The sequence below is a fragment of the Amblyomma maculatum genome, chromosome 3 (assembly GCF_055883805.1).
Source record: "Amblyomma maculatum isolate TAMU_Amacu chromosome 3, ASM5588380v1, whole genome shotgun sequence".
NCBI classification, from domain to species: Eukaryota; Metazoa; Arthropoda; class Arachnida; order Ixodida; family Ixodidae; genus Amblyomma; species Amblyomma maculatum.
The window spans coordinates 200,271,866-200,282,352 of record NC_139346.1 but is presented as its reverse complement, the minus strand read 5'-3'; the positions used below and the strand labels follow the sequence as shown (position 1 = coordinate 200,282,352).

The 10,487-nt window shown below is 43.9% G+C and overlaps 1 protein-coding gene across 1 annotated transcript; it reads left to right on the top strand.

The window, feature by feature from the left end:
• The first annotated feature begins 916 nt into the window (after window positions 1-916).
• Window positions 917-8,587, top strand: CHOp24 (transmembrane p24 trafficking protein CHOp24). Its single transcript, XM_084599220.1, has 4 exons — window positions 917-1,216; window positions 2,058-2,250; window positions 2,929-3,036; window positions 7,492-8,587. The coding sequence occupies exons 1-4, from the start codon at window positions 1,031-1,033 to the stop codon at window positions 7,614-7,616; spliced, it is 612 nt and encodes a 203-aa protein (XP_084455346.1). The 5' UTR covers window positions 917-1,030; the 3' UTR covers window positions 7,617-8,587.
• The last annotated feature ends 1,900 nt before the right edge of the window (window positions 8,588-10,487 follow it).

Sequence of the window (10,487 nt, the reverse complement as noted above, 5' to 3'; positions counted from 1 at the left end):
AAAGGCGCGGTAATTGTCTCAATTGTTTTCTGTGGACACCTCAACTGCGCCGTAAGGGAAGGGAGGAAGGGGGGAGGGGGGAAGTGCAAAGAGAGAAAGAGGAGTCGTAGTGGAGGGCTACGGAATAATTTCGGCCACCTGGGGATCTTTAACATGCGCTGCACCCGACCGCGGCGGCTGCGTTTCGATGGAGGCGAAACGAAGTGGCGTCCGTGTGCTGTGCGATGTCAGCGCACGTTAAAGATCCCCAGGTGGTCGAAATTACTCCGTAGCCCTCCACTACGGCTCCTCTTTCTCTCTTTCCACTTTCATTCCCACCTTCCTCCCTTCCCTTACGGCGCGGTTCGGGTGTCCACAGAGCAAGTGTGACAGTTACTGCGCCTTTCCCTTCCTAAGAACCAATTTAACTTAATTTAACTTACATCGCACAGCACACGGACGCCTCTTCGTTTCGCCTCCATCGAAACGCAGCCGCAAGGACTGCGGCGCCATCTACAAAAGCAGAACCAAAGCCACGAGACTCGCGGATTCCCGTTTTCTTCAGAATTGCAGTTTGAATGTGCCACATCACTATCGTAGCCTTCTGAGTTACGTTATTAGCATATTCAGCGTTTTTAAGTGCCTCACTTTTTGTGAATCCTGTCAAGCCTTGAAATGATTTTTATGAACACTTCAAATTTGGCGCCTTTGATGACAGTGATGACAACCTAAACGTTGTGAAATATTCGAATATTACTCCAATTACAAGTATGAAACTTGAGACAGTCAATGTAACTTGTGCGCAGTTTTAAAAAGCGATTTGTTTGATATATAAGGACCGCTTTTCGCACTTTTTCTCATAGCGTTAATACAACTTTTTCGCTACATTTAGGCGCAGCTCTGTGCAGTCACGGACATTGGGCGCCGGTCGCTTACGCATGCGCATTTTGTGCAACAAACGTGGCAGACGGCGTTGTTATGTGTTTGTAGAGCGGTGCGCAGTTGATTTGTGATCATAACTTAAGTTTTTCACTCTCACAGTCAAACGAAAATGTATTCAATGTGCGTAGTGCTAAGGACGGCTGTTTTGGTGTTGTGTATTGCCTACGCTCGTGCCATATTCATCACCGTTGATGCCCACGCCGAAGAGTGCTTCCACGATGAGGCGAAATCCGGTACCAAGATGGGTCTCACATTCGAAGTCGCCGAAGGCGGCTTTTTGGACATAGACGTGAAGGTAAGCGCAGTCCTAGAGGCGTGCCGCATGGAATTGGTTTTATTGTGGCCGTCCGGGAATTTTCAGACACGGCGTCCTTTGACTCGTCGCGTCATCCGCGCGGGATCGCCCTTTGCTAGCCCTTGAAGCGGCGCTTTCGTAACGGTGTCAAAATATAGTTGTTGTTCTGGTCCTTAGTATTGTTTCGCGGTGCTTCAATGTTGTGCATTTAATCGAGAAAAAAAATTGTCTTTTATCTCACACATGCAGCCGATGGTAGCAGTTGGTTCGCGCAGAACCAGCTGTTGTGCATGTGGCACGTCAGCGTTTTGGCCGTCTGCGGCTTACGATATATACAGTGATGAAAAAACTGTCCTTTACCGGCTGTCTGAGCAAATTGGGCGTTTTTACTCCTTATCATTTTCTCGTGACGCCACTCTGAAGGTTAGTGAATGTCTCCATGTGGTCGGTGCCGAGACGTCTGTGACAACAGCCACGTCCGGCACTTTCGTTTCGCTCGATCGTGTAAGTATATGTTGCGCCCAGAAATGGGCACATTTGTTATTCTACGGCATAAAGGCCATATTGAATGATTAGATTGTTTGAAAACTGGTGTTCGCCAAGCTGTGCCTAATGGGCAGTTTGTCCTAACTTGTCCCCGAGTTATCTGTTCAGCGATTATCGAACTTGTATATTGCATTCCCGAAAAGTTCATGCATGCTAACATTACGTTGAATGTAGTGGGGTAGTAACGTTGGGTAGCAGTTCTGGTGCTTGCAACTAAACTCGTAACTTGTCGTAATGAGTGTACACATTCGCACAAAAATCGGCATTACATTGTGTTTGGAAACTTGTTTTACAGATTACGGGACCCGATGGCAAGACGGTTTATTCTGGAGAACGGGAGTCGAGTGGCAAATACACGTTTGCCGCCTATGCTGATGGTGTCTACCGCTACTGCTTCAGCAACGCCATGTCTACAATGACACCAAAAATTGTCATGTTCTCAATGGATGTTGGTGAGGCTCCAGCGAAAACACAAGAAGGCGAAGAAGGTAAGTTGTCTGTTTGTCGACCTAACAACTACCTTCAGTGTGTTGCAGGGTGGGACGTCTTGCAGCCATTACTGGAATGGTTGGAAGGAATATGAAATTGAAAAATAACTGAAGATCTTTCTTTGGCTGTGTATATTTGACAGCCACACCTGAAATTGCCTTTGTAAAAAAGTTTTGTTTTCTGTGACATAAGCATGCTATGCGAACTTTTAACAGGTAGCCATGCCAGGGAGGGAGGTTAGGGCTTTTATAAACTGAGCAGCTACTTGTGGTTTTGCTATGCGCAAAGGAAGATACTAATGGAGGTCACGTATGGGAAGGTGACAAACATTTGTAACGTTTGACTCTAGACCTCAACTTTCCAGGCTTTCCAACTCTGCTCCAAGTTTTTCATTTCTTGGACACCACAATGGCATTTTCAAGGTCTTCTTTTATGCACTGTTTCTTACAGCTTGCAGGAATATGTATTGTGTGTAGATGAGCCTCTGGCTGGCTTTGTGTTTCAGTGTTCTTTTCATATTTTATTGCTCAGAAGTTCACCAAAGTTTACTGCCTTTTCCAGCACTCACTCTTTAATTATTATTTGTCTTTTGCACAGATTTCCTTCTGGATGCGAAGCTGCTGTCTTGCTCTGATCACTTACTGTCTGAAAATGCTGTTCTTTGTTGACATTTGCAGTGCACGAGAACAAGCTTGAGGAAATGATAAAGGAGCTGTCTGCATCCATGGCTTCTGTGAAACACGAGCAGGAATACATGATGGTCAGGGACCGCATCCACAGATCTAGTAAGTGCTGCACTCATAGACTTTGTGTCCAGCATCGTTTCAGCAATCCAATACAACCATTGCAAAATGTGGCCTTTGTCATGAGGTGGCATGCTGTAGTCACAGGTCTTAAATAGGATATCTTTGGGTCATAAAAGTTTGAGTGCAATGGCAAATTGCTTGTGTTTGCTTACATACTTCATGAACAAATGCTATTTGCAGTTCAAGTTCATTTTGTCACAATTGTTACTTGCAACAATTTCCATCATTGTAGGCCTTCTTCAAAGGGGTGTTGCATGAAAGCTTGGTTTCACACATGGTTTACTTCACCAGTGTTTAGTGCCCTTGTCTTCTCAAGCCTAGTTGCTTACCACCTGAAGTCTTCTATATAGCTGTTATTACTGTCTATTGTGTACCTTACTGCAGATTTGTGTTGGTATCCTGCTTGTTCTTATCTTTTTGCTACTGCAATTTGGTGTTATGTAATGATGTGTGCTCCTCGTGGTGGATCTGTGGTCAAGACACTTGACTTCTGAGCCCAGGGACCCAAGTTCAGTCACATCTGCGGTAGATTCGAGGGGGGTGAAGCACAAGACGACCATGTGCAATGTGATGTAAGTGCACATTAAAGAAAACCAGATGGCCGAAATTACCCAGAGTTCACTACTATGTTGTCCCTCATAGCCTCAATTACTTTAGGACTTAACATTAAATCTGATAAACAAAACCAAATCAGTGATGGGTACTCTTTGTGACAGCAATTTTCTAATTGCTGTCATGACATGGTTGATGACTGACCACACGCAGTCGTTTTGCTTTCAACGCTGTACCCTGTCTCGAATGCACTCCACTTAATTCTTATTCCACTTTACGCACTCTGGTGAATCAGAACATGTATGTATTAGTTAATGTTTTAACTTGTAAGTGCTCTCTTGGCCCGTGGTTAACTGCAATTTTAGTGCCACCGCTTTTATTTTGTTTCTTGGGTCGCTACATTCTTCTTGAGGTGGGGCCACAGTATCCAGGCTTGCGTGAATTGCTAGTTCAACTGCAGGGATGAGTTTATTATGTCTCATTGGTGATAGGCTAGGAATGCAGCCATGATTGTTCATAGCATCTGGGGACGCACCCAGACGCAATGTCATTGTGCTGATAATTTAGCTGTAGTACCATCCTTATTTTTAATAAGCAAGCGTTCATTATAACTGAACTTCTATAAGCAGGCTCAGTTGTCACATATTTGTGATGGAAGTTGTGGCCTGGTTTTTTTTTTGTACAAACCTTGCCTGCAAATTAAGGGAATTTCATTGAACTGTAATGAATTCCTGGTGTGATCATGCATGACCTGTTAACAAAACTGTCTGTTCCTAAGTGGCTCTTTTATGTTTTATTTTTTTTTTTAACATTTCCCTCTCATTGTTTTTGCGGTTTGTGTGTACTATAACTATACAGTGCTCAATGTGAATTAAGTCTAACACGTAACAGGTGTTTTTGGTATCAAGGTTTTACGACAGTCATTTTTTTTTTTTTTCTTTCATTGCAGTTGCAGGCTTGTAGTATTTCAGTACATAGCTGTTCATCAGGGTTAGGAAATAGTGAGTAATGCCACTCAGTGTGGCCACATTTTTTGTTGTAAAGGGGGAAACAAATGTGAGTAACCTCATGGGGCCTTTGACGACTGTCTTCTGAGTGCGACAGGTCTAGTCCTTGTTGATTTTGTCTGCATTTGATAGCTCATTGACTGTTGGGGGGGCTGCTCTGTGAAACCCACCATGAGTGATAACACGCTCAGTGCATCATCGGTCATGTGCTGTATGCAAGCTGCACGATGACAAATGTGATGTCACACACTGAAGCTATGAGAGAGCTTAGTTCCAAGAGCCTGCAGAAAGCACACATGAAAGGTCGCTGCTGCTGTCTGTTGACGGATCAAAGAAACTGGTCTTGCCAGTGGGTTTCTGATAGGTTACGCCGTACCAAAAAAAAAACTCCTCAAAACTATTTAAAAGTGGCTACCTGGTTGACCATCGCACGGAAGGATTACAGCTCCGAAAATTGATGCCTCAGTGACCACATTAACAATTGCTGATTCTGTGGCAGTTGAAACTGTTTTTGAAACAGACGTGTAATTGGTTTGTTGCTTAAATTTCAACAGCAGTAACAGCTTGTCATGTGGCCCCAAAGCACGGAGTTCAGTGATAGCATAGCAACACCTAACCATGTGTAGGAATTTTTTTTTTTTTTTTATGGGAATTTTTACTCATTGTTTATGACATAATCTGGTTGCATAAGGTATCACTGGACCATTGGCCACTGATCATTTCGAAAACCTGCTGTAATATGTTTATTAAGTGTATAAATGGTGAAAATAACTTTAATAAGGCCAGTAGTTCCCATTTGACATTGTAATTAACAGACTATATGTCATTTTTTTGTTAGTTTAAAGGGCAGCTTTTTTTTTTTAAATTTAGCATATTCTAATAAAACAAGCTAAACAAGGCTAAACTATTAAAACTAACAAGAGCCCTGTGTTAACTACAATAGTTTCCTTCTGTCTTTAGAAAAGGTACCTGAAATTAACTCTTCAAGTTTGCTGTGGTAACATTACAAAAGGCATCACCTGTATGTTCACGGTGTGGGAAGTGCAAATAGCTTCACAGAAAGCACATTTTGTTTAGAATATTGTGTTTAAATACACACTGAACAACTTAACATATAATTCTAGAAGTTAATGGATAATGTGCAGAATTTCCCACAATTTAGAACTACGGAAATTTGCATCATTAAGACATCAGTCTTGTTGTTAAGGCCATTGCATATTTTGAACTTTGCAATGAAGGTAACTGAACTGACAAAGTATGTCACTGTAATTGTGACAGGTAGTGCATGCTGTTGCTGTAAGTGTAACCATACATATGGTCCAGAATTTGCGTATATCTAGCCTTTGGTTTTTGAACAGCAACTACTCAATATATGCTGACCTGTCTAATTCCTCAATGCCGGAGGGGAGCATTTCAGAGACTGGTGGTGGTAAAACTTTAATATCCAAAAGATACAGGATAGTCGTCAGCCTGTCTGCCTAGTCTGCACTCTGGAGTACTTGCATCCTGGCGGCTTATTCGACCAGTCAAATTCGACCTAGCTGTGTTTCAGGATGTGAGCTCAACGGTAAAGTCTCCCATTTGTAATATATGCCTGCAACAACGCTGTTCAAGCAACTACTGGATTCTCGCCATTTTTTCTGTTGTATGGCTGCGAACCTTCGTCTCCACTCAACACCATCCTCCCCGGCCGTCCTGACATCTCGAAGAATACCTCGCTTTCAGCAGCTGCCAGGCGCGCTGGAGAATGCCGCCAGCTGGCTCGTTCTCTTACTTCCGAAGAGCAAGCCCAGAAGAAAGCGCACAGCGACAGCAGTCACCCTGCCCACAACTTCTTTCCGGGTACTCACGTATGGCTCTGGGCCCCATCGACACCATTGGGTCTGTCCAGCAAGTTTATTGCCAAGTACCACGGACCTTACCTTGTGGCACAACAGACTTCTCTTGTCAATTAACTCGTTGAACCGCTAGCCGCTTCTACCGACCTCTGCGGCCGTGAGATCGTTCACGTCGACTATTTGAAGCCCTATTATGATCCTGCTATTCTTTCATCTTCTTAAGTCGCCAGGATGGCTCCTCTTTTTTGTGGGGGACCAGATCGTAAAGAAGTTACGGTTATGCGGATAGATGGCTGAGAAAGAAAATTAAGTGCTTTTTGCGGACTAGCTGTCTACAGGCTAAGCACCAGCGCTCTAGTCCTGCCTGCTAACAGTGCCTTAAACGCCACTTAACAAATTATTTGATATTTATTTATTTGATATGTTCTGTGCATCTATTCATGATATGTCACATTTTGACGTGAGAGGTAGTACGCAATAATGACCATGTGTTGTTTTGACGACAGTGAAGGTTAAGAACACCAAGTGAACCAAATATCTGGAATGCTCTACTACTGAGTGCCCCAGCTGTGCTCTTTGGTTTGGCATGTAAAGAGGCAGTAATTATGCTCGCAGTAGATGCACCATCTTCTTTTGCTAGGCTGAAGCTTACAGTTTAATGAACTTACATGCTAAGAGGACTAAATACTGCTCACAAGGTAGTTAGAATTGCGTTAAGAAACAAAAGGAGACGAGAAGTGCAAGTAGGGACCTCTTAGCCAAAATCAAGAGCAAGAAATGGATGTTGGTAAGACGTTTAACCTGTCAAGCAGACTGCTGGTTAATTTAAGGCAGCTGAGTGGACACAAAAAATAGGTGTGATCAACTGAGAGTCAGCTGAGAGGCCAGCAGGTGTGGTGGGATACGGTCATCCAGCTCTGGCCATGGCTAGTTGGCTGTCAGAGTCCATTGTCCTGCTATGACCTTGATGTAGCTGGTGGTGATGTTGAACTTGTGTGTGCAGTTGAAAGAACTTGCGTTTTCCTTTGCTCTTTCAGTCAATGACAGCACCAACTCAAGGGTTGTGATGTGGGCCTTCTTCGAGGCCATAGTTCTCATCGCCATGACCCTGGGCCAGGTGTACTACCTGAAGAGGTTCTTCGAAGTTCGAAGAGTGGTGTGATCGGGGTCAACGAGAGGGCACATCATGGGCGGTGTTTGCAGCCAAGAGTGGGGTTGGGGTGGGAGGGGAAAGGGTGGGCTGCAGGACTTAATCGCGGAACTTTCTGCATTGCCTGTGAAGATGAGTTTGGTGTGAAATTTTTTTTCTCATGATTTTTTTTTTTAACATATATACTTGCCACTTTGGTCTCCGTCACTATTTTTTCTCTCCTATTCCCCTTCCTGTTAAGAACGAAGTCTGGTTTCACAGCACTTAGCTCACATATAAGTTTGAAACACTCAGTGGCTTGATTAAAGAGAATTGTTTTTGGAAGCCTGTGCATTGAATTCAGGTTTGGGTTTGATCACTGCACATTTTCTGCTTTGCATACAGGCTTCTTGTGCCCATCGGTAACTATTGTCTCCAGGAACAGTTTCTGTAAGATAATGCAAGTAAGCTTTGAGAAGTCGTGAATATCAAGAGTTTCTTTTATCTGGATTCTTTGCAACAGCAGCAGTGCACAATGCATGTATGTGCCATGTAACTTGCTTGCTGGAACTTGCCCATGTTATGGTTGGCGAGTCAAAAACTCATTAAGTAACTGAAAACTTGAAAGAAGCATTAGTCAAAATTCAGTCAGCTTCACAAGAAGTGAATAGATTTTTTGACCAGCAGCCTGACCTGTCTTTCTAAAACGTTTTCTGGCTTATATAGAACAGTACTGTGTCATTGGTGCATGTATAGAGAAGTGCCTTTACTGTCTTTCACTGTACAGAGTATTCAGAAACATTGTCCTAAAATGTTTATGCACTGAGTGGGTAGTGGCTGTTCAGTGGCAAAATGTATGACAATATTTGTATTGCACTCTGGATTCAGATCAATGTCAGGTCAGTAGGATGCTGTTGCAATCTGCAAAATAGAACTTGATACAGTTTGGCTACTTTCTCCGAGTGTTTCACTGAAGCATTGCAATACATTCCTTCAACAGTTTGCCTTTTGGGCCCTGAGTATTTGCTGTATCACAAGCACTGATTACACCTTCCCTTTAGTCAGTGGCATTGGCAAATAATTGCACCAGAATTATCTGTAAAGCTGACCAGTGGATGGTAGCTGTTATGGAGCCAGTGCATTGCTGCAATTTTTCGCACTGCGACTTTCCTAAAGGTGTTCTATCTCCTACCCAGCATTAGTCACATTCAAAAAGCAGCAAACATTAAGTAATGTTAATTGATGTCTTACACACAAGTTCTCCTTCTGAGATGGTGCATTGTACTTACTGCCCTTTTTTTTTTTTTTTGCCATATGCACTAAAAGTGTTATTGCTTACCAACAAACCCATGCTACTGTTTATTGATATCCCAGATATTTTCTGGATGAACTCTCAGATAGACCTGTTTTATTCATAAAATATCTGGTGCAAGTCTGTGATCAATGATGTGGGTTTGATGGTAAGCAGTGACATTTTTCTATGCTGGCAAATAAAAGTTATTGTAGGATACAACTCAACAGATGAAAAGATGTTCACCACACCTTAATCACGTTAAGTGCAAGGTCATGAGGGTTACTTCCATTGTTGGAAATGTCCCCTTTGAGGGACACCTGCTGCTTTCTTCTTGAGTTATATCTTAGCATAGCATTCAAAGCCCTGTACCTCTAATCTCATGTAATCACCCTGTAAAGGTGGATTCACACGGCGGACCAAATCGCGAATCGCTCTCACGATTCGCTGTGACGTGGCCCTACGTCAGTGATTTCCGCTGCTTCGCTTCAGTCCGCGAGCAGCAATTCGCGACAAGGTCGAGAGTCCTTTTCACAATTCGGATCCTTCACGGACAAGACATTTTTTTATTTATTTATTTCTCTCGCGGAACGCTTTCCAGCTATGCTCCCGGTGCCCAAGCATAGACAACGTAACATACATTGCACTAAAACGCTGGAGGAAAGCGAGAAGCGGCTTCTGACGACTGACGGCAGTCGTTTCTATATTGGAGTCGAACTAGCCTGTTTTTGCCTTCATTCGCAGTACATGGTTTTCACAGAATTTACAGTGACAGGCTCTTGCACTGCGCGATACCGAATGCGTGAGTTTTGTGGCTGCACAGAGCAGTCGCTTGAATGTATTCATCGCTTTCCTCAAGCGTTTTGGCGCGCTTACAGTTACGCTGCATAAGTTTTGGCATTTGGCACGTACCGGGAGCATAGGGGCAGCAGTCCGAATGGTCGTCTTCCAAGGGTTGAAAGCAGTATTTTCATGCAGCTCTCATAGAGTAAGCGCGATCGTTTGCACTGCAGAGAACTGCCTGCGTAGTATACCACGTCGAGCGAAACAGTCACCACAATACTTTGGCAAAACGGCGCAGCAGCAGTAGCTGTAGGCCGCCGCAACCCGCGCATTCACCCACCGTCCATGCATCGTCCATGGTAGGCTACCCTCGATAACAGCGCGCCAGAACAAGGCTCTCCTCTCGCGCAGTGCCTGGGAGAAAGAGTAAGTCCGCTCTGTCGTCTGCTATTCTCTCCCACCGTGTGAATGCTCGCCGCGGACGGACGGACCTCGGATCAGAGGTCACGTGACCGATCGCTTCGCTATTCGGTCCGTCGTGTGAATCCACCTTAACAATCAGCTGTTCAGAAGATTATCTTCCATGTGCAGTGTGGTGGCCATGTAGTGTGTAGTGGATGTAGTGTGGTCAACTGCATGTGGTCAAAATTTCAAAATTTATCCCCTGAGCCCTTCAGTATCCAGTGCCCTGTAGCCCTGGCACATAAAAATTCAGCTCTAGCACATAAAAATCGGTAAAGGAAAATGGGGGAGATTTATTTTCGTTTCTGTAAGTCTTGGTTGATGTGCCCTTGTTGCAGAATGAACAAGAGAGATGGCAGCTGTGATGT